At 37.5% G+C, this 25716-nt stretch overlaps 1 protein-coding gene across 3 annotated transcripts in view; it reads left to right on the forward strand.

The window, feature by feature from the left end:
• Nucleotides 1-25716, forward strand: part of LOC117406712 (beta-1,3-glucosyltransferase-like) — a 73633-nt gene that overhangs the window by 7069 nt on the left and 40848 nt on the right. For all 3 annotated transcript variants that reach the window (XR_009329433.1, XM_059029572.1, XM_059029573.1), the window contains exons 3-6: nt 2603-2642; nt 9174-9283; nt 22686-22762; nt 24935-25046. Coding sequence is in view for 2 of the 3 variants with exons in the window: in XM_059029572.1 (XP_058885555.1) it covers nt 2603-2642; nt 9174-9283; nt 22686-22762; nt 24935-25046 (339 nt within the window). In the remaining variant the exon portion in view is untranslated. The remainder of the gene's footprint in view (nt 1-2602; nt 2643-9173; nt 9284-22685; nt 22763-24934; nt 25047-25716) is intronic.

A 25716-nucleotide genomic window follows, 5' to 3' on the forward strand; every position in this document is an offset into this window, starting at 1 on the left:
GAAAGTACAAGCCCAGGTTGTTGTTACTGGTTGTAGTTTATAAACTGGCATTGGGCATTGCTTGGTATACACTTAGTAGTCCTCCGTGTTGGTAAACCACTACTACACCATTCAGAACAATTGTCACAGGTTTTCTGGAGAGACTGTCTTATAAAGTGAGCTTGACTTGAGGCCTGCTCAGGGGGCATTGTGGGTAAGATCACTGTTCTGAGTGGATAGAGATGAGATATCTCCAGCACTGCCAATCAATCCCAATTAATGAGCACTAAAATTAAAATTTGCAAGAAACATCCAAGTGGCATAAAGATATTGCAAGATGTTTGCAATTGGATTAACCCTGTTTTTGGCTTTTATCCAGGGAGAAAGCCACATACTCTTTTTAAGTACATATTAATAAGACATGTTGATGTAGGTTTTATTTCTAGAAGGATTACTCAATCAAAATGTCACTTTTTAACCGCCTTGTGAAAATTATTCTAGAATCTGTGGCATTTTTCATAGCAAGTGTAGGGAATTCAAACTTGACCTGTTAATAAGACAGAGGACCCTATTTTGAAACAAGCACAAATCAAAATGTTCTGAGAGTATTAACAATTATACAAGATATACCTTGGCAGCTGACTGGTGCAATTACATATAGTTGTTAGTAAAACTACAATTGCTGCAAAATAGGGCCAGAAATTGTTTGGATGGACAATTCAGCAGCTTTAATTACAATAACAGTACTGTTGGATTGTGTGTTTGACTTTTTATGTGACTTTAATGTCCTAATAAGGACTTTTAGGATGTAAAAAAACTTTTTTTTTTTGTGGATGCATGTTAAATCATCAATTGTCTTGCAAGTGACCACAACAGAAATCTTGCTGTAGGATAAGAGTTAAATTATCCAGAAAATCATACCCAAGAAGCAGAAGGATATCCCACAGGGAGTTGTACTGTTCCATGTAAAATTACAATCCATTTTATTAGGAGGCTATGTGAATCGAGAACAAGAGTTAGCTGGGTTTCATTAGGAGAAATAAATAAGCTTATATATGTACCAGTAAGCATATCCCCAGGGAAGTCTATAAATAACACATACAAACCTTGAATTATTTTCCCCTGAGGGGTGAACTCCATATATACATTCAGAAGACTAGTTTCCATGATATAGCCTTCCTTCGCTCAACCAATTTTAATCCGGAACTCAAATAAGTAGGTCACCAGATTCCCTCAGGTTCTTGTGCTAATGAATGTCTATACCACGACTCATTTAATAGGATGCTCATTTATCTAGTATGTTGTCAAATACGGTATCCATGTAGGAATGTAGAATCAGTGGCGTGTCTTGCTTCGCCTTTTGCAGATTTTTGTAGTGGGGACAATTGTCCCCCAGTACCACAAAGCAGCAGGGTGGATGAATAAGTGTGTCTGAATAAGTCTGACATAAATATTGCAATGGCCGTAGCCCTTCAGAGCGTAATGCATTTTTTTATGCCTCTTGGTATTAATAAAATGCATCTCAGAAAATTGAAACCGAGCCCAAAATAACATATCTATATATCAACTGCATCCGTGGCGTGCCAGTCTGCAGGCTTACACTGCAAACTGTCAAAACACTTCTCGGAAAAGTTGAAGTGAATAATATTTTGAGAAAATCATCTCTGTGCAGGGACATCATATCCACGTGAATCTGTGGAACAACCAGGATATATTTTTTCATTTAATTTTAAACCTCATTATTATTAAATTACTTCTTATCAATTTAAGAATCTTAGTTGGGACAGATCCAACAACAGTTTCATAAAGCATGGAGTTGCTTCACTATGGTGTAGACGTGCACACTGTGTATCTTTCAGCAACCCACACATATATATTTTTTTATTTTGCATTTGATACATAAACCATTTGATATAAGGAGTTCATACATTATTTGCAGGGTTATATAAATTCCTTGGCAGAATTTGCTAGTACCTTAACCTAATTCGCTGCAGTCCTGTGACCTTTTAATCTCCAGATAACAGAAACTTTTTCAGATATTGGTCCTTTCAAATGCAGCTTGTTACACATATGAAATATCACAGATCTCGTAACTAATGTATTCTTCTAATTGTTTAGAGTCGTATTGTACAAACTTTTTGTTTTTGTTTGTCTTGGTGACTTTTTAAAAGTAGCTGAAAGCAGTTATGGTATTTCTTCTATCCACTGTGGGCAGTGTATCACGAGTTAATGGTTACCCTCTGGTGTACCAGTGGTACTTGAAGATTGTGCATCTGTAATGATGCCACAAGAGTGTTTTAAACCCATAGATCCTCCACTTGTGACACTTCATAATGAAACAACCGGCCAACCAAGCACCTACTGTCAGTCCTGCATCAAAGTTTGTCACATTATGTCTTGCTTATTTGTGACTGAAACACATTTGCAACAAGGCACTTTTTATAGTACTGAATACGCAACATGGATTCCATTTGCCTAGCTAGTGAGGCAGCCTGTCAGCACCCAAGTGTAAGGTGTTTCTGGCTTTTTCCAGACATGTCCCAAATAATTAACAAGTTAAAAAACTATAAATACATCTGTTATTGTCCAGTGAATTAAATATTTTACATTTTTTCCATTATAGGTTCAGGGGGACAGTCATGAGTTCAGTAAGAGATTATTAGGTAAGTCTTGTGAAATTGTTCTGTCTTTCTGTAAACCTGTTTTTTTACTTAATTATTAACATAAAAGGGGGTAGTCCGGCTGGTGATGTCATTCAAAGTACTGTTGTTAATTTGTTCTGGTATTTACAGAATGCAGTTTATTATGTTATTTGTGCCTGCAATCCAGTTTTACACTCTTCAGTATAAAACAAGAGGAAACCAAGTTATGCTGATGTTCTTTTTTTAAAAAAAAGATAAAAGCTTCAGAGAGATACATTATAGATGTTAGAACTTGCTTCATGCAAAGGTAGAGCTGTTTTGGCCCTACCTTTTGGAATGGGATTTTAGTCTTCAGAAACAGGAATTTATTTTTAAAAAAAGGTACTAAAGAAAACAATGTTAATTAACAAGATATGATTCAGATGCCAGGCCATACGCAGTACGAAGAGAAAGCGGTGGTCTTCCATTTTTTAAAAGTTTGCCACACAAGCACTAGTCCTACTAAAAGGAACGCCCTTCTCCTGGAATCTACTACTCTACTGTAACACTCTCTATACTGTTCTGGGATCAACAGCCCCTAAACTGACCTGCTAGTGTTCCTTCTGAAGTCCCGGCCTCCCAGCGACTCTGGGTTGTTGTGACGGGCCTGGCTGAGCAGCCTTCACAGACACCGTCCTGCAGTCGAGGGATTCTGTAGAAGTCCTATAGAGTGAACACCATCCTTCTGGATGTAAACAAAGCAAACTTTCACTCAGCGCCCGTCTGTTGGCAGTGGCCATGCAGTAGTCTTGAGCTGTGGCGCAGGCGATTTCTGAACTCATCTGAAAGCATCCCCGGGCACGCCCCCCAGCCAGTCCGGACCTCCTGATCCCTTCAGGGCTGGTGAGCCTAACTGCCCAATCAGTTGCCTAGAAACGTGTCTCGGCTGCACACACTTGTGCAGGAACCAGGGACAGGGCTCCCTGTCACAATGAATAATACATATCTTCTGGAATATAACACCATCTGTTTGGGGGACTAGAATTTAACTATGTACAAAAATCACATGAAAAAAGTCAGCCAAAAATATATCTGCTAATAAATGATGTACAGGATATGTTTTGTCTCTTAACTTTCTAAATGATTAATCTGTTTATCTACAGTATATTAACAAGAGTTCTCTTTTTTCACCGTTCACTATTTATCTCTCTCTGTGGCTTTATGCAGACCTTCCTGTTTAAAACATCCTGGAAAAGTATATGCTTAGTCAATCAATAACCACTGGCTGTGTGCAGTGCTACATCATGTTGACTGTGTGCTACATCATGCAACATTAGCCAAGGACGGTTTACTTGGCGCCATGACCAGGTGCTGCGATGTTTGGCTTTAGCATTGGAAGACAAGCGTAACATGACCAATAAGTTGCCACCTGTTCCATCAAAACATTACACACAAAAGACAACATTCCTCTGCCCAGGAGAGCAACCACCAAGAAAAGGTGTTAAAACCAAGCCTCGCCCAGGACAACTGGAAGCTGCTAGAGACTGGAAAATGCTGGCAGATGTTGGTCAACGGCTTATTTTTCCACCCGAGATTGCCACCACTAACCTTCGACCAAATATTGTTTTGTGGTCTGGATCAGCACGCCTTACTCGCCTGGTAGAGTTAACAGTGCCATGGGAGGATGCTGTAGATGAGGCGTATGAGAGGAAGAAACTGCGGTACGCTCAACTAGCCGCTGAAGCGGAACAACGAGGATGAAAAGTCCGGGTTTACCCGGTGGAGGTGGGTTGTCGAGGATTTGTGGCACACACTACAACCCAGTTTCTCCGAGACGTCGGATTCAGTGGCCAAGAGTTGCGTCGCACAGTGAAGAACTTATCTGAAGCAGCAAAGAGGAGCAGCAACTGGTGTTTTTGAGACAGAAAGATTCTGGTTGGGGATCTCAAGCACAATAGAAAGAAAGAACCGCTGATGTACGGGTAAGTAAGCTGGGCTGTGTTGAGTGGGGGACAGAGGGGGGTGATGCTGGGACTCCAGAATCACCGTCGAGGCCTCTTGTGGTGTCGTGGGCTAGTACACGAAACACAGAGGATGGAAGGTGCCCACTTGAAGACCCCAGAGATGTACCCTACTTGGCTCAATCCAGACAGTTGTCATGCTGATGCGCTGGGGAGACCGCGCTGTGGTTGATCCCTGGAGCCAGCATCACAGCCGTTGTGTGTGCTGATGCGCTAGGGAGGCAATAAGCTGATCCCTGGAGCCAGCATTACACTTCAGTCATTAACACCAGACAGAAGGATACCTACATCATCATATGGAAGGAAACACAAATGTATGGAGACACATATGTATCACATTAGTTTACTGTAAAGCTACGTCTTAGTTGATGCTTATCTTGGCGAGAGCTGAGTTCAAATCAGCATGAAGTTTTAACATCTACTCTCGTGTAATAGAAATCATGTTGACTGTGTGCTACATCATGTTGACTGTGTGCTACATCATGTTGACTGTGTGCTACATCAAATTGACTGTGCCACTCTTAATTAAACACAAATGTTCACTTAAACCATCCTGAACAACACTTGCTCTGTGGATGGTTTTGGAAGAACACATAAACGTCAGGATTAAATGGTATTTGGACACTATTGTGTCCATCCTAATTCACAAATCCGGTTAATTCAGGCTTTGACCATGGTGACAGTTCATTGTACATGCACTATGCTATATATGGGGCCTGTGAGACCGCAGCAGATGTTCAGTCAGGCAAGCAGGTAGACACACAAGCAGATGATATCTTATCTATTACAATACACCTTTGCTGTTCATGGCTGCAGATAGATACACAGGAAAAGTCTTGTTTTCACTCTGATCAAGACAAATACATTTCATTAGCTAAACTAAAAACAAATAATTTGAGGTACTTACAGAACCAGTCCTCAACAGATGAAGTGGAGTGCAATGAGGGTTAATCTTTGTAAGACTGTGGTAAACATTCACGTTGTGGGAATTATTTTTTTATTGTAAAATTTAAACAGATGGTAGGACACTACATTAGGAATAAGTTTCACAATCAAAAATGTATGCGTTATCTTTGAATCCGACAGCTAATAAATGGAGAGTGGCTGCAGAGCTTACAATGTATTATTCATACGATGGAACGTCTAAGAGTGCATTCAACTCTCATTAGAGCACTGCTCTTTGGTGACAACATTATTTTTTTAAAATTACAAGGAATATAATTATAACATCATTTATTTAAATGGGAGTCAAGGTGTAGAAGCCAGCCAGATCTGAGGACATGTTTTAATGAGAAACCTGCCAGTGAAGGTGGAATGCAATATGCCTGTGCTGGCAGAATTTAGGGCAACAGAAGTAATAAGCTGTGAGGCACCAAAAGAGCAAGCTAGGAGAGCGAGAGCTTGTGATTAATTCTCAGGGTTGGTATAACTGCCTTACTAACTACAACAAAGGACTGTTAACATCTCTGATGTACCGAACAAAGTGAATGCAAGCAGCAATGTAAGCATATAATATACTTTAAAAAATGCAATATCAAATACTTGCCAGAGTTGTTGTGTGGGGTCCGGGGGTCTGTGTGTTGAGAGTCGGGTTCCTGAAAAACAGAGGAGAAAACAAAGAAATTACTAATTTGGCATGTGTTCTTATATTCTGTTAATGTGGAGAGGGACGCCTTTGTTGAGTGAGTGCACACACTCAGTGCTGGTCTTATAGCTGTATGGTACTGGGTAATTATTTTACTTTAGCAGTTAGCATCTAGTGAATAAATATATATATATATATATATATATATATATATATATATATATATATATATATATATATATATTCCTTTCTCCCTTGCAGAATTTATGCAAGAGTGGTTTTTTATGTTATTTTGGGTGCCAAACTCATTGTTCATCTTCGGTTCAGTTCTTACCTGTTCTAAAGTTCCTGTGTGAAATAAAAGCTATTGCCATACCAGCAGACAGAACCTAAACTATACTTCTAATACAAAACTACTAATAAATTATATTAACCAATATAATAAATCATAGGGGTTGTTTTGATAACCCTGTATACCTATCTGCGATAGATGTAATGCCTGAGAACTGTCGGGGGAGGTGGCATATGTTCTTTAAGTGAGGAGTTGATAAGGAGGGGCTGCTTGTCAAGGAATGTGTGGGCTGTGGGTGGGGTTTGGAGGCTTCATGTATTGTTACAATGGTAAATTCACTCACAGCTGGAAAAGGCAGGAGAGGGCTGACATCACCAATTGTCCAGAGCTAATATCGAAGTATTTCACATTATCTGTTACTCTGTACTAGGGCTAGTTCATATACTATAGTAGTAGTGAAATTATCTGTATAATTTTACCTGTATGTTAATAATAAAGCCTGACTTACTATATTTTGAAATTGTTTGTCGTGTCTGGTAATTTTTACTCTCAGGGTCTCAATAGATATTAAGAAAACAGTAGTTTTTCTTACAAATTGGCGACCATGAAGGGACTCAAACCCTCAGTCTTTCTTACAGGGATAATCCACAGCTAGGATTTTTCAGAGCATTTTACAGAACCACACACAAGGTTTTCATCATCCACTTTTTGAGGTAATTTTGAGAATCAAGATCCAAGATGATTTTTTTTTTTTTTTTAAACCCATGGTCTCTTTAAAGACCATTGCAGTATGTGCTGTATAAGACACATTATCTATAGTAAACGTTGATGTGTCTGCTAGTCCTTGTTCATTTTTTTGGTATAATAATTAAACAACAATAATACAAGAAAAGGTATTGTATATTTTAAACTATACATACAGTGGTATGTATTTATATAATTCACAAATTCGGTAGGCCATGATGTTGTTAACTTGTAAAAGTACTACCGGTACACATTACTGGGAAGGAGCCCTTCTCAAGCCAGTGCTTCATGGTGTTGATGAGCCAGCCTGGGAGCACTATAATGTGTACTTTGGGTGGCAGACTGATATGTAATGTAAGCCTGCAGTGGGAGCTTTCCTTGTTTTGTATCCTGCAGAGGTAGCATTTTCCTCAAGAAAATCTTGTTTCAGCTGATGGCTTCATCAGTCTTTCTATTTCTCTTCAATTACTTCTACTAGCTTGAAGGACCGCTCCTCTCTGAGTCTGCAAGCCTTTATTTTTATGTACAGTATGTCTTGTCTTTCTTTCCAATCTTAGTGTAACAATAAATGCCTCTCAACCATAAGATTTCTCAAATCTGCTCTTCTGTAACTTGGATTTTGTTAAAAAAAGGAAAAGGTCTATGGCAAGAATCAGAATCAGAATTATCTACACTAACTGCAGTTCCATGAAGGGTTTCTGGTGATCCGTAACCCGCAAGCATTGTTTTAAATATATAGTGGAAATTACAATAAAAGGTCATGTTTTTTTAGGGCACTTTTTCAGTTTATCAGTTGTTAACAACTAGCTTATTAACATTGTAATAGTTAATTTTAGTTAATTGTTAGTGTTAATATTAGAGTAACCTATTCATGTACTAATAAAAATAAAAAAAAACAAGATTATGAAATTGGGTTAAAACAATTATATTAAGATTTGCAATCTCACTTATGTTACTTTAATAAAACAGTCCCTCCCTTTTTTCCCATGTGTTTTATGAGCAGGTGAAGATTTGTACCCTGCGGAGTCCTTGTCATAGTTGACACTAAAAGCTTCCTCCATCCTAAATGTATTAAAATCTGGGTAGTTGAGCAGGAGATTACTTTACTGCTAGATTTTAAGGACATTACATGACAAGTTGCCTGAATTTTTCATGATATGCACATCAAGAAAGATCTAAAAAAAAAAAAATACAAAAAATGTAATCTTCACATAAATAGGTTTCCAGTTTACTAAATGCTGTGTTTGACCAAAAGGGTGTTATTTGAAAATACTAAATGCTATAGAGAGGCTGTGTGGTCCAGTGGTTAAAGAAAAGGGCTTGTTTCCAGGAGGTCCCCGGTTCAAATCCCACCTCTGCCACTGACTCTGTGTGACCCTGAGCAAGTCACTTAACCTCCTGGTGCTCCGTCTTTCGGGTGAGACGTAGTTGTAAGTGACTCTGTAGCTGATGCATAGTTCACACACCCTAGTCTCTGTAAGTCGCCTTGGATAAAGGCGTCTGCTAAATAAACAAATAATATATTATAACTAACATAGTTATAATGGACTATTCTATTATTATATGTAGTGTAAACATGTATTGAGCTTTATACCTTATTATTCCATAGGGGATATAATGGAGGTGGGTATGTTAGGACATTATGTACATACTATATGTTTGTTGCACTTAACATTTCTCCTTATACCTGGAGATCCATTAGAGATGTTCTTGGAGGTTAAACATTATTCTGAGAGATCTTTTGAGGCTTCAGAGTTGCCAGGATCTAATAATTTGAATCTAAACAACAAGAAAATATAAGATAGCTGATATTTTTACACCCATACCAAGTTGCAGTTTAAGTACAGATGTCCTAAGCAACATATGTCTTTCTTGTCAAAAGATTTATGTTGAGTATTTAAAAACATGCATATTTATTTCTTTTATTCTAGATTTGAAAGAGATTGTATTTGTCATTCAAAGCCAAGGAAACTCCTTCCATGAAAACCATGCAGAAAAACAAAGACAGGAGATTCTGCAGCAGGCTGCAAACTCTGAACAGGTAATGCTGGACATTTGACAAGTCATTTTTTCCGTTTTAGAGAATGTATGGAGATCAATTGTGTGCAGTTCCCTGTAGTTCCCATTTCCCATTGCTCACTTTTGCTTCAAAACCTCAATGAAAAAAAGGTTTGCAGACAACTCCACAAATGCAGGAGTGGTCTGCTACATAGGAATTATAAGTCTGAAATCATTGTCTTGTTTATTTGGCCATTTAATTACAGTATATTGTGATGGGGTAGTTTTGAATTGTATAATTTTAACCACTTTTAAACCTTATCTTGCATGGTGTTGCCTGAATACATCATCAATACAGGATTCAAAGTATCTTAGGGTATGACATTATAGAGCAGCCTATTCGAGACATGCTTACTTTTGTTGCTAGTTCAGACTCCACATTGTGCACCATCCTGCTTTAGTGAGACTGCTTATTGTCACCAAGTAAAATATTTACTCAGATAGCCTGTTTGGAAAATGTCTGAGATTGATTTATTTTGTCATTGCATTTTACACCCCTAGGTGTCACCATTGTACAATTTATATCCTGAGAGAAACTGAATAATTGTATGTGATTTTAAACCAAATTCTGATGTCAGGATTTCTCTATCTGTTTGTATGTCACACTTGGATATCTAGTTTGTGTATTTTATATGTATTTTATTTTGTAAATGTTTGGTCCTTGTGTATTTAATGTACTTTGTATTTCAAAATACACAAACGTTAGTATTTTAGCTGCAGTGTTTCTTGGTATATAATTGAAGTTTGATTGGACCTTTTCTCAGTTATCAGTTTGTAACAGAACAGTATGTAGCAGTTTGTGAGCATTGTAGTTCTTATCCACTCCGAGGTGTAATTGCTGGCATGAACAAGCGAAACATGTTCGAGACAGACAGTAGGGTCTTCGGGGGGGATAAGGACTGCAGTGTCTGAAAACTGTTGTTTTTCTATATTGATTTCATATTTCTATGATCCGCTCATTGTTCATATGGTAAGTTGTTGAGTCTTATTTAGAAGGTGTTAATCAGGAGAAAATACCCAACAGTGTTTCTAAGAATTCTAATTCATATGCTGGTGAGTTTTTTTTTTGCTTTTTACCCCTTGGGAATCTACAGTATGTCAATGTCAGGGTTTAACTGGTGACACCCATCCAGATAGCAGCTCATCCAGATTCCTTCAAATGTATAGTTACCTAATATAAAGATGAGCTGATAAGCTTTTAATGAGGATAAAGGATGTTACTGTACCCCAGGGCTAGAAGTTCACTTTTTAAGGCAGTAGTGAGGATTTGCTACCTGCCTGGAAAATAGGTAGCAAAATGGTCTTATTCGGTAGCGGTTTATTCGACTAGTAATTATAAATAAAAATAAACACCTACCTACTGTTTTAAATAGACTGACTATCCTAAAGTATCACATAGTAGGCCTATATTTAAATCAGAAAGTATTTATTGAAACCACCTTGTGCTCACCTAAGTAATGGAACTAATGTAATTCCTTGTCAAAATGCATTTTGTTTTATCCTTAAGTTCTACAAGAATGCAGCCATATCTGTCATCTCGGCATTTGATATGTCATCAGTACGGTTAACCAGGTTATGTTTCATCGGTGCAAATTAAGTGGTACGAAATGATCCTCTTGTCTTCAGTTGTTGACTGAGATTTCGGTAACTAACAAATCATACACACCTATAAAGAGCGATTTTAATAAAAGGAACGTGTGTCACATTCTTTTCATATCTTTTGCCATGCTATTGGGATGATAACAGTACTATAAAATATCACTGGACATTAAAAGATTTACTAATCTATTCACCTCCAAAATGTATGCCATATGTGACAATTTATTTTATGGCCCTGTATTTTCAACAATAGATTTTTTTTTTAAACTTACTTGACCAGCCTTTTCCTTTTTGTACACAGTAAAAGAGTGTCTGAAAATCTTAACCTGAAAACCACTACATTTACAATAATTGGCCCCAGTAATACAGTTACTGGAAACGTTTGCCCACATAGGAGATAATCCTTGGTATTATTAACACCAAGTTTGTGTAAATTAAAATAGAGAGGCACTGAGAACATAATGTGCAATTTAGTTCTCACTGCAGGGACTAATGCTTTCCAATGAACATGCACTGGCTGGTGAGATTCTGAAACCATGCAAACCGCTCCCAGCAAGAACATTTCCTTTCTTAATGAAAATGACTTGACATTTTAGATATTCATGATCAGATGTTGCTGTAGAGAACAATTTAATTGGACGTGTCGCTGTGTTCCAGACATTTGAGAAGGAAGGCAGGCAGAACTAATACCTTGTTTCCACGATTACTATTCCCATACTGTGTCAGCATGGTACTTAATCAGCACAGTAATGGAAGCATGCCAAGTTGTCCCCACTAAATATATTAATATAGGTAACAGAAATGACGAAATACTACAATGGTAACCATGGTAACACACGGTATCGAAGACGTGTCAAGATGTTGAATCGTTTTTTTTGTTGTTGTTTGTTTGTTTTGTTATATTAAAAACAATTTTAAAAAATCGTAAAAGACAATGTAAAGCCCGGTATAGAAGATTTACATTATCACTCAGAACAATATTAAGTTATATGAAGTTATATTGTAAATTCACATTGGTTTTGCATGAACACTCTTTGACAACGTTTTGTTTAAATTTAATTTAATTATTGATTATTTACAGAACATTTCTGAATTATTGAACTTCATGAACAAAAAAATGAATAAAAAAAATATCAATGAACGATTTACTTAGAAGGCAGCAGTCTCACGGACAGTATTACGTGATAGCAAACTTTTCTGCTATTATTAAAATAAGCAAATCTACACACAGTCGCTGGTTTTCAGCTGCTGCAAATCTGTAACTTTCCCTCTATCTCTCTTCCAGTTCAATATAAGCTTTGTGAATGGCCCAAATGCTTTTCTTTTTTCTACTTCACAGCACCGGGAAACATTTATTTCTATTCCGGTAAGCTGGTGAGATAAAGTGACACTTTTATGTTCTTAACGGCAGTATTCAGTTGCTTTTGTCAACTTTTTAATTTTAAAATCCTCCCACAGAGTTCTTTGTTTGTTTCCCGACATTTTTTTCGTTACACATTCTCACACACCCCCAGCTCTGGGTAGCTACCGTGCCGTGCCAGTATCAGGTATGAAAGGATGCTGGCACGGCATGGTGCTGACACACCATGGCACTGTATGGGTCTTTACAAAAATCATGGAAACAATGTGGCACGCTTTCATAACAGTGACAGAACAACGCCAGCACAGTGCTTGCAGGTTCGTGGAAACGAGGTATGAGAGGTGATTAAGAGGCTGAAACGTGTTGCACACAAGAATGCTTATATTCAGGTGATTGACCACACTTAACACATGCCCACTCAAATTACATGCATTTCTGTTCAGGTCAAGAACATGCAGAATAAAAGCATACACTTCAGTTACATTAACTACATAATACACTGTAATGCATGAATTTACAACAACATATATGAATACATGTGCATGTATGGAGTTCTATCCTCATGATAACAGAAATGTGTGCCAAGTGCACATTGTAGTAATTACATGTAGTTAAAGAGTAAGTGGCTTTAAAAAAAAAAGCTGTATTGATTTTTTTTTTTCTGTTTTTCGGATGACTTGGGGAAAGTGCTTTGAACTGTTTTGAAAAGCCCAGCAACTTATCGAAGCTGCTGGAACTTCTAATTACTCATGCACTTCTGCATCCCTTGACAACTCATTAACGTTTCTCTAAAAATCCCAAATAATCCTGTTCTGCCAGTTATTCCTATGTCTGCTGATTACCGAGTGCAGCGCAGACGGGACAGTTGTATTTAATGCTGTACGTTGTTTTTAAAGATTCTGTCAAAAGGACCTCTTCTGGTTTCACAACTCAGGAAGCTGCCCCCAACTTGATTAGTATTTCAAATGGAACAGTGCTTTCTAATTTGTTTACTGACTTGCCTTTATGACTTTAGGTTATAGTTTTTTTGCTTCATTGCAATTTTTTTGTACTGTGGTGTATGTAAGCTTAAGAGCAATGCAAATTACTCGACACTCACAAATAATGAGCTGCAATCATGAGGGTCGCAGTGAGCGCCGCCTGTGCATCGGGGTATTTAGCGGCTGCACTTACAGCTCAGAGGTGAGGTGAGTTGGGAGTACAGACAGCAGTATGAGATCTGTGGAGCACAAAAATGAAACCAACCAAAAAAAAAAGACACATGAAGGGCAACAAAAATGTAGTTATTTGAAAAAGCCTCAGCTTCTATAGTGGAGGTGTTACCAGGAGGATAGCCCAGGTGATGAAAAGGTGAAATTCAGCTATTAGGTCTAGGATGACCTGACCGGAACCACCTGGTAGTACTAAATGCCTTTAAGGTGCCTATAATATTAAACTAAACTGGAATAAGTTATGATTATTTTATATTAATGCATTCCCTGACTCTATTTTCCGGTGTTGTGAGCATGTTTGCTATTCCATGGTGTTGTATTTACATCGCAACACATTAACAGAGATGGAGAATTTGTGATGTTTAGCGTAATTATTTGCAGAGTATGTGTCATAACTCAATGAAAAAAATGCACCACCGATCCGATAACGAACCTTGTAGAACACACACACGTGGCTAAAAAAGAGCTATGGTTGGTCCATTCTTGAAAATGAGGAATGATCCTTGATTTCAAGTTTAAAAGAAAGACATGGACAGATAATGTTTTAATTGAGCCTGCTGTACATTTGGAGAAGTTTTAGTTGTCTTATCTATAAGGTGAAACTATTTTAAAAGTTTACCTTATTGCACTAATATTAGATGTTATTGTAGACATTACAGTGAGTAAGTCCACAGCCAGGATAGTGGTTTTTTCCCACCTGGTTCTTTCATAATGTGCCCCCCCAAGTCCATCTGTCTGCCACTCCTTCACCTACCCTCTTCCAGAATCCTGGAGTCGCCACTGCATCATAACAGTGTCATAAATCCAGCTGTTTTCCATTTTGGCATCATTAAATGACGTGTTCATAGTTTGTGTTTGGCAAGCATGTCCCGGGAACCAAATATAGGCATAACGGCCAACAACTTTCTCACCTGGTCGACGTGCTCAGTATCCAAGAGTAAGTCATGAATAACATGCCTTGAATGCACTATTTGATGCAAAGTAGCACATGTGTCCTATTGCAATTAGGTATAATCCATCAGTGTCCAGATCCATGTGAAAATGGTGACCAGAACAACCCTGAACCAAAAAGTGTGAAAATCCAGATGACATCCATTGAACTGCAGATCAGTAATGTCATGTATCATGTTGGAATCTAAATGATTTAGAATCCAAAATCAACACATTACTTTTAAATGTCAAATTTGAATAGAGAAACACATCTAGTATGCAGTGGCCTGATATTTGCAGGTAGCTGCTGAGTCTTCTTATAGGCTATATGGGCATTATTCCATAACCTTCAACCTTGTAACTGGGATTATGAAAAGTCCAATTATAAATACAAAATACTACTTTGAGAACTAATGTGTTGCATAATGCTTTTAAAACACATTGTTAATTTGAAAGCAGATATTTGCATAGGCCCATGTCCATGTCCTTTTTTGCTGAAGTCAAATATACTAATCTGCAATTAAAATAAATTCCTTTTGCATACACACATGAATACAGAGCCTATAATTATAAAGCTTTCTGCTTTGCTTAAAACGTTTATGCTGCATGCTATTCGTTTTTATATGCAGAGAAGATTTTTGAAAAAATTAAATCTTTTTTTGGAGTTTGGCAAACCTGAGTGTTCTGTATTCATCCTCCACAGTAAAAATAAATAAATAATAATAATAATTTGAGTGATGCTAGAACCTTGAGCTCAAGCAAACTGTTACTTTTGCAAATTCCAACTTTCCTCTCCTGCCACAATATGCGAGTGGCTGCCAAGAGCTTTCAAATCAGAAAAAAAAAACCTCAACAGATTTAAAAATTGGGTATGTCAGATCTTGGATGGTAACTCCTAACAAAGAGAGATGATATATTGCTAAGACTAGTCTATAGACAAAACCCAGTGAAAGAAAAGTAAATGGATGAGCACAATAAGCATTAGGTTCTCTGTACTGGCAAGGGTACAGAATGGGCAGATGATGTTGAGACTGTTATATAATAATTATTTTGAGCAAGTGCACTCCCTTTATTGGACTGCATACAAAGCAAAATGCCCAAATGCTAATTCAATTTGTTTATTATTAAAGAATAGTTGGTAGGGGTATAAAAATACAGTGTTGTAGTTACTCAGACGTGTGTAAACTACACGAAAAGGACGCTCCATCTGTGGCTAATTAGTGCATGAGTGTAAACGCATTACACTCGCATTAGTGTAGCGCATTAGTTAATGTACGCAGTGCCGCATAGATATTGTCTATTGAAATGAGGTGGCATGTACCAGTAAGGTGTGCTTGCATATTCTATTACTACCACACACAATACCACCAGTGTCTGAGAAACCAGTGAAAAGTCTTGGGAGATGGTATGACAGGGATCTAAAGGACACAGTTTGTGTGGAAGAAGACAACAAGCAGTGGAAGGGTTGAAGAGCACAGACAGCAGCGCTTTACCGGGCAAACTAAAACTCTGGTGCTTTCAATTTGGTCTATTGCCGAGGCTGCTGTGGCCACTGACTGTGTACGAGGTTTCTTTGACAACAGTAGAGAAGCTGGAAGCTTTAATCAGTTCATATGTCAGGAAATGGTTGGGAGTTCCACGCTGCCTCAGCAGAGTGGGACTTTATGGTAAAGGAATACTGCAGCTACCAGTCTCCGCTCTAACGGAGGAGTTTAAGTGCACCAAGGTCCTACTGGAAATTACATTAGTAGAGTCACGCGACAAATGCGTAAGGGAGGCAGCACTTGTGTTGAAAACTGGAAGAAAGTGGGTGGCAAAGAAAGCCGTGGAAGATGCAAAGGCTGCCCTTCTAATCGGTGATATCATGGGGCAAGTTCAACTCCTCCTATATGGCACAAGGCAACCCCAGCTCAACGGAGGAAGCTGGTAGTCAACGAAGTGCAGAAGCAGGAGGAGAGGATGAGGTTTCCCAGGCCAAGCAGGGAGAGTGGATGAGATGGGAGAGTGTGGAACAACACAAAAAAGCTTTGGTACTCTCAACTAGCTGCTGAAACGGAACAATGAGGATGAAGAGTCTGGGTTTACCCAGTGGAGGTGGGTTGTCGAGGATATGTGGCACACTCTACAACCTAGTTTCTCAGAGGCATCGGATTCAGTGGCCAAGAGTTGCGTCGCACATTGAAGAACTTATCTGAAGCAGCAGAGAGGAGCAGCAACTGGCTGTGGTTGAGACGGAAAGATTCTGGTTGGGGATCTCAAGCACAATAGAAAGAAAGAAACGCTCATGTACGGTTAAGCTGGGTTGAGTTGAATGGGGGACGGAGGAGGGTGATGCTGGGATGCCAGAATCACCGTCTCACCCTCTTGAGGTGTCGTGGGCTAGTCGACATGCTCGCTTGAAGACCCCAGAGATGTACCCTACTTAGCTCAATCCAGACGGTTGCTGATGCGCTGTGGAGACCGCACTGTGGTTGATCACCGGAGCCAGCATCGCATCCATTGTGTGTGCTGATGCGCTGGGGAGGCAAAATAAGCTGAACCCTGGAGCCAGCATTAAACTTCAGCCATCAACAGCAGGCAGAAGGATATCTACATCATCAGATGGAAGGAAACGCAAATGGATGGAGACACAGATGGATCACATTAGTTTACTGTAAAGCTGCATCTTAGTTGGTGCTTATCTTGGCGAGAGCCGAGTTCAAATCGGCATGAAGTTTTAACATCTACTCTCATGTAATGGAAATCGGATACAAAAAAAAAAACTATTTAGGAAAACTATTTTAAGGGTGTTGACAGTGCATGTTGTTGTGTCTGTTTGAAATAGACAATCTTAAATATTTGCCAATCAGTTATTGCTTAAAAGTTACCTTTTAATAGTTAGATGTTACTGTACTTTTATATAATAAAGCATGATAGGAATAATGTAGTTGTTGAACTCACCAGTAAGAGCCAGTGCTTCATGTGCTTAACTAAAAGAAACAGAAACAGCGGCTGTAAGGAATGAAGTACTTCAGTATTTACTAAATACTGTGTGTGTGCGTCTCATATCCAGAACACATATACTTTGCTCACGTGGGAAAAAAAACTTTTGAAAATACTTGTATGGTGCAATTAACATGGTACAAGCCATATTCAGAATCATCACTTGAGTGGTCATTGTTGCTGTTACAAGTGTTGGGTAATTAATTTTGTTAAGTGTTAGCATTCCGACAGAATCTTATTTTAAAGCAAACAGCTGTGAAGTATTCTTCATTATGTAATTGCCGTTTAGAGAATAACTTGACAGCATAATGAATGTACAGTGTAAGTATGCATGTTTTTTTCAGCTTATTTAAAAATATATATAACCCAGTTTTTACATTTTAATTGGTGTTTAATAAGTAAAGAATATTGGGCAGAATCATTTGATGACTCGTTTTGGGAAAGTGGAAGTGGCTATGACAGAATGTTATTTTAGTGTACGGTAGAAGGGGAGGCTGGCAATCACATTGTCTGAGAGAAGTAGTATAATGTATTCTATTCCCGAGATGGGTGGATTGGTAACACTTTAGTTTGAGATATGATATACAGTATGTGGTTCTATATGCAGTATGAATTGTGTACAAGTATTTACTGACATTGTAACCCTCTAAATGTACTAAACCACCGCAATGGTATTTATGACTTTTTAGGGAATGCTTTGCAGCAGCAGTTTCTGTTTGTGGTTCAAGCGTAGATGAATATGCAGTTCTGGGCGTTCCAGCATACATTCGCAAAAAGGGGTGGAGATAATGCAAATGAGGGTTCTCAAATATTATAATGAGATGTACAAACGCTGCAGACAATTGCTACACTTACTTACAATTGCATCAATTTGTTAAGAACTTTTGAAAGTATGTCTTAAACAGTCACAGTTGTTGCTGGCATTTCCTAGTCCGCTTTTTCTCGTGCATTGCCAGTTGTGCTCAATGCATTTGAGGCGAACAGCCAAATACCTATTTTTCCCTAAAGCAATGTGTACTTACAAGCCTTGAAGACAAATTTCTATAATAATAATAATAATAATAATAATCTTTATTTTATAAAGCACCTAAATGCACGCATCTCAAAGCGCTGTGCAAACACAAAAAAACACAGAGAACCATATATGCATACAGCATATTAAGAGTATACATAATATAAAAAGAAATTACACAAATCAAAAACCAAATCATGATAAAAATGCCTGAATGTAAAAGTGTGTCTTTAACTGTTTTTTAAAAGCATCAACGGTCTTACCATCCCTGATAGATTGAGGAAGGTTGTTCCAAAGTTTGGGCGCATAGTGGCAAAAAGCCCTATTGCCCATGGAGTGAAGCTTAGTCTTGGGTATTGCCAATAAACCCGAGGATGAAGAACGTAGATTACGAATGGGTGTGTAATGTGTAAGCAATTCAGCAATGTAACATGGAGCTAAACTGTTCAGAGCCTTATAGATTAACAACAGGATTTTAAAATCATTCCTGCTCTCAACCGGCAACCAGTGCAAAGAAGCAAGAACCGGTGTAATATGGGCACCCAGTTTAGTGCCAGTTAAAATGCGAGCAGCGGATTTCGGAATATATTGTAGCCTACTAATAGCAGCCAATAGACTGCACACATGTGCCGCTAACCCCTTCAGCTCATTCTGAACCTCTGTATAGGAATAGGAAACGATTCTATTAATGTGCAGGTGGTTTGTAATTGTGCACAATTTAGCACTGACTAACTTTAATAAAAACGGACAGTATACATTTGGCTTATAGGCTAGTAATGATAACACTATGTAACACAATTTTTGTTCCTGGGTAGTAAGTGTTATTTCCTAATTGCTTATGCCTCAAAAGTACAGAAAATGGCTATTATTCCCCACAAACTTTGCTTTTGTGACCAGGAGTGATATTTTGAAATTTACCTATTTCCAATGAGAAACGGTCGAATTTGTGTCTCTTCGTTCACATAAAGTCAGAAAAAAACAACATATGAATCCAAATTAACGTATGTATACTAAAGTAATACAAAAATGACTACTAAAGATTTAGAAGTGAGTAGTTTTTCGAGATTTACGATTATACTGTAAATCACTTTCACGAATCAGCCCCCAAATGTAGTCTCCCATCATGTTCTCGTTATACTGTCCTTCATTGACAGCTCATCCAGGAGCCTCAAAGCCGTGCTGCTCCATAATGGTAACAAGTACCCGTCTCTTCCCCTGGCTCACTCGGTGCACCTCAAAGAGGATTACAACAGCATCAAGACCTTGCTGGACGCCTTGAAGTATGATGAGTACGGCTGGGACCCTCGGAAGGTGCTGATGCCACCACTGCACATCAAATTGGGCCTTATGAAACAATTTGTCAGAGCTCTAGATAAGGAGTCGGCAGCCTTCAAGTACCTTCAAGACTTCTTCTCTAAGCTGTCTGAGGCAAAGGTCAAAGCCGGTGTCTTCGTCGGACCACAGATAAAGAAGATCCTGGAGTGCAATGAATTCCCCAAGAAGCTCACTAGTAAGGAGAAAGCGGCTTGGAACAGCTTTGTCGCAGTGGTTCGGGGCTTCCTGGGCAATCACAAGGCCGAAAACTATGTGGAGCTGGTTGAGACTCTGGTGAAGAACTACGGCACAATGGGCTGTAGGATGTCCCTCAAAGTCCATATCCTTGATGCTCATCTTGATAAATTCAAGGAGAACATGGGAGCGTACTCGGAGGAGCAAGGCGAGAGCTTCCACCAGGATATACTGGACTTTGAACGCCGCTACCAAGGACAGTATAACGAGAACATGATGGGAGACTACATTTGGGGGCTGATTCGTGAAAGTGATTTACAGTATAATCGTAAATCTCGAAAAACTACTCACTTCTAAATCTTTTGTAGTCATTTTTGTATTATGTATAAATACATGTTAATTTGGATTCATATGTTGTTTTTTTCTGACTTTATGTGAACGAAAAGACACAAATTCGCCCGTTTTCTCATTGGAAATAGGTAAATTTCAAAATATCACTGTCCTGGTCACAAAAGCAAAGTTTGTGGGGAATAATAGCCATTTTCTATACTTTTGAGGCATAAGCAATTAGGAAATAACACTTACTACCCAGGAACCCAAAAAAAAAAAAAAATTGTTACACAGTGTAATATGAATTAGTGGTATAATGCAAAATTTGTTGCTGGTCCTTTTGAAATTCGTATTAACGAGAATTGACTGTCCTCCTGTAAGTATCATAACTTGTCAATGCACCACCATGATCTATTTTGTGTTAATTGGCTAGGCTGCCAGTTAATACTAATAATAATTAAAAAAAAAAAAAAAAAAAAAAAAAAGCTAAATTTTAGTTTAAATTTAAAATAATCTTTTATTCGCATTGTACACCAACATGTACAATACAGTAGCATGATTTATTTTGTGTTACCGTACCGGTAGCCTACAGGCTAAAGTAAAAAGAAAGTGCGCTAGGTGTTCATTTGATTTTACTACTGTACTGTATACTGTATAGGCGTACTCTACAGATTTATATTTTCACATAATGTAATGTGTAGCCTACCCAAAACACATTAGTGTTATTTCAGCGCAGTGATTTATACATTTAAAATAGATTGAGCACCACAAATGTATGTGTGTGCCACTCAGCTCCCACTATTAATTTGAACAATGTTGTACGACTCTCGCAGTATAGGTCTTGCTAAGAAGACACAACAAATATTTAAATTAGTATATTGCAACTCTTTTCATGAACATATTTTCTCTTCGTCCATACGACAAAATACTTTGCTAAGTGTCGCAATGAAAATGCAAATTGTGATATGTTTGCGCTGTAACTGGCTCATCTTAGTAAGTGTTACTGATTTATAATTTATGATAAGAAAGTTATTTTGTTTATTAATTAAAATATTTCTGAGCTATTTATTTTTCTCCATAGGTAACTTAAATTGTAACAAAAGTATGTGAATCATTGGTATTTTAACGTTTTGTTTGGATGCCAGTGGCCTGCAGAAACTTCACAAAACTACTTTGGTTACAGGAAAGAAGCCAATGAAGAGGTGGGGACAAGTTTTCCTTCCAATGCAAATGACGCAGGAAGTACATGACACACAGAGATGTCTTTAACCCAGTGTAGTTCTAGATATTATGCTTTTTATAAACTACATGCTTGCTGAAACATGTGTTTCTTTCAAAACTGCACACATGAGACCTATATTATGAGTGGTTGTTTATGGTTCTGGAAAGATATAATAAACCAATCAGTGTCCCTTAAGACACTCTCGCGATGACAATGAATCAACACGTACCTGAAAGGCAGACACAGGCATTGAAATTTGTAAAGGATTTAAAACATTTTGTGTAACCTGAGACAGGCAAGCATTCATTACTCTCACAAAATAATTTGTTTTGTAAATGCATTATCTAAATGAATATTATTAAATTACATACTTCCTTTTGTTTATAGTACATCTTCTGGCTTTTACAGTGTATGTAAGACATACATAATTACAGGAAAGCATGTCAGAGACTAATAGAAAATTCATAAGTTATGGGCCCTCTTAAGAGACCACCTGTGTTAAGATGCCACTACTAGTCTCTTGAGTGATCTCTAATACAGGTTTGACTGTATAGTTTATTGTAGTAATAGAATACAAACAGAGCAGCTAGTTCTGGTCTCAGTAGGATGGACACCTGAGCACTGCCACTGGGTTTCATCCCTCACGCACAAGGCATGCGCAGCATTTGAAGTACAAACAATTTCCATATATGGTTGTTAATAAGTAGTTTAATTTCTACATGTGTAGCTCTGATTAAATATGTTATTAAGCAGATAATATGCAGATAAGAAGCAAATAGTATACCATGAGAATGGAAGACAGGACGGCATGGCTCCAGTTGTTTTCGTCCTTGCAGGATATGTCTTTGCCAGTGTTTTGGGGATTCTGTGAGATTCTGTGGAGTTCTGTCTCTGCTTATCTTATGCTCCTGACATATACCCTTTATTGTGCAGTATACACTTTATAAAATAATCTTACACTGGACCATTTGTTTTCATTTCTGAAAAAAGTGTTTGTAGGTGGGCCCTTTGCTACTGATGCTACATTATAATCATCTGATTGAATATGAATATGGTCTTTTGATTGGCTGAGCGTATTTTTGGATTTCAGTATATACAGTGAGTGGGTAGAGGTTTATGACGTCACCAGCCTTGGACCCGTAGAGCAGTGTACGGCTTATAAATAAGCGAAACAAAAAGAAAAAAGCATTGAACTAATCTCTGACATGACCTTGTGATTTCTCTTTTTAGAACCTCCCGATTGTACTGCTTATTCACAAGCTGTCAGAGAATGAAGCAGGATGGAGTATTCTTCCAATAATGCCTCGGTAAGTACTTCATGGCTGACAGATCTGAAGGAAAATCATTTCCATTATGGAGACGAAACCCCCAAAATACTTGCCTGGTTTTCAAAGTATTGTATCAGCTTCCACCAGTTAAAGAGGAACAGTGCCATTTTGTAATTACATTTAAATAAAACCATGTAGCCTTGGGAACCTTTGAATTCAGGTACGGAGTGATTTGGTTAAATATTTCCTTTTTGTTGATGAGCTTTTAGAATTTGTGAAGTAGATAACACGCCACTGCATCATCCTGGATATGCTGAAAATGTGTTAGCTAATAAGCCTCCTCTACAGATGAAGTTAGTTTGTACTTTCAAAGATGGAAAGAAGCATAATTGTTATTCAAACAAAGCAGCAGCTCAACATCCTAGTGTTCTAGTGGACTTTGTACTTGGGTCACTGCTTCAAAGCCAAGCCCTTGGCTGGTGTGGGAGTACTCTCTTTCAAGATTGTTCAGATTTGTACCCCTCATCACCAATACAGTACATGTACTTGCTTACTCTTCTTTTACCCAGTTATTCAACAAATATTCATGAAATACAATTTCATATTTGATTGCACTATTGGGTGGATGGGTGTCTAGAAAGTCGCTAGTGTTGCTACTGTATCAGGAATAGTTTGCACGAGGCAATTACTATAGCTGGCAATTTTCTATTGTACAGTATAAAAATATAAAATATATATAAGTATAAAAATAGCCAGCATTCTGCTACTGTGTTACAGTCATCGTGTGAAGATTAACTGCAAGGGAGATACAACAGAGTTTAAGGAACAACATAGGTACAGCAAGTGTTACCTTCACCTAAGGCACGGATACACTGAAGACTTTTTGTAAAAATATTTGTTTACAAACCTAGTTAATTTTAGTATAAACTATTATTTTACGCACTGCATTGCACTCACTCATAAAGAGTACTGGGCCAGATTGGCTTGCCAGATTCAAATCTGTAGTACTGTATTATTTTGAAGGAACATTTCAAAATATACAGAAATGAATCATAGGTCAGCTTCCAAATTGTGTCCCTTTATTCCTATTTCCAGTCTGAAAATACATTGTCTCATTAAACGGTGAAATCTCACATATATCTTTTTCAGAATGCAATTCCATTATGTTACAGTACATAAAACATAAACACTCAAAAATATCCCAAACCAGGAGAAATTACAAACCACTGCACCGATACACAGGACCTGCAAAAGCTCCAATTAATGGATTTTAAGAAAAAAAAAAAAAGATGTGTTCTCATTAATACAAAAAAATTAAACTGCATCTTATTAACACTTTACATACTTGTGTTAATAAAACAAAAACAAATATAATGTAACATGGGCCACTTGATTAAATGTATATACTATTTGCAATGCAGCATAGTACTAATAAGTCTGATATTAAAATAATCAAGTCTCTGAAATTGTGCATTTATATAAAAACAGAAGAAATTCTGCTGCGTATAACAAGGGAGATGCATGTACCTGCAAAATATACTGAAATAATTATAAAAATCGTGTTCCTTTATTCTGATCAAGAAAGAAATATAATAAAGAACTGTGTACACATGGAAGCTCACTATTTAACAACCACAAAACAAGCACTTTGATAAAGTTTATTTTAGAAAAAATTGACGTCTCTAGAAGAAATTAGATTGTTGTTTCCAAGCAATAATTATTTATCATAGTTTAACAATATGTATGTATTTAAAAAAAAAAAAAGTGCTTCTTTCCTATTCTCGGTCCTATTTCTCTATTCCATGTGATCAAGAGCTGAGAACAAATCGCGAAGGATGGTGTTTCTCCCAAGTAATGTAGCAGGCTACCACAATTATACAAATTATTGCCTAGGACTAGGATATTGGTGAAATCCATTTAAAAAAAAAAAACTTGTCTGCAACGCAAGCTTGAGCACAGCTGTGCTTCCAACCTACCATTGCCTACCATCGCTACCACCACTGGTTGGTTGCTGAAGTTACTTCTCATTATTTGGGTTTATCTTTTGTCTGGTTGAGCGATGTTCTACTTTTTTTTTGGTTCTGTTTCTGATTGGCTGCACTAAAAGCAAAGTTGTGTGTGTGTGTGGTTGCTAAAGTTGGGACTTGATTGTGCCTCATTTCACATTTCTCATTTTCGATTTAATACAACTGTTTTTCACATTTTTACCAGCTTTTCTGCTACCTATGGAAGAAATTCATCATGGATTTTCTTCTTAGAAGAGGAAACTACATTAAAGATTCCTAAACTTTTGGAGACCTTGAGTCGGTTTGACAAGGAGCAGGTACATTCAGAAGTTATCTTAAATGATTAACATAGATTTTCTTTCCTGTTTAAAATCCACATTTGTATGATTCTCTGTTGTCGTTTCTGCTTTCATTATTAGTCTTTCAAACTTAACTATTTCAGAAAAAAATATTCTGAAGTGAATTGGACTAATATAGTACCATTATACTTCCCCACCTCACTTTCGAAAAATAAGAATCAATTTTTGCTGGAATAGTTAGCATGGCAAATAATGATCAAAGCAGGAAAAAAGAAGCCTTCTGATCTCAAATTAGGATATTAACTGGTAATATATTAAACATGGAGAAGTTCTGCTCATGTAAACTCTGCCAAAGGGAACTTTGTTCTTTTTTTCAGGAATCATTTCTTTAATCAGTAATCATTTCTTGGCAGCTGTTTAAAAACTTTGTCTTTTTTTCATTTGAAATGAAATCGGTTCTAGAGAAAATCTCACATACTATTTTGCCATATCCTGTATATATTGAAACAAGTGCTGTTTTGTGGGGGAATACAGTATGGATGGACTACCTACTGGTTTAAATTAGTGTTAAGTCAAAACAGTTTTTATTTTGCATTTATTTTACTTTTCTTTTGTCTCTAATTGATCTTGTTCCTGTTTTAAGTACCAGTAGTATATCAGATATTGTATCATTTTATGTTTACCTTTT

The sequence above is a fragment of the Acipenser ruthenus genome, chromosome 8 (genome assembly GCF_902713425.1).
Source record: "Acipenser ruthenus chromosome 8, fAciRut3.2 maternal haplotype, whole genome shotgun sequence".
Taxonomy (NCBI): domain Eukaryota; kingdom Metazoa; phylum Chordata; class Actinopteri; order Acipenseriformes; family Acipenseridae; genus Acipenser; species Acipenser ruthenus.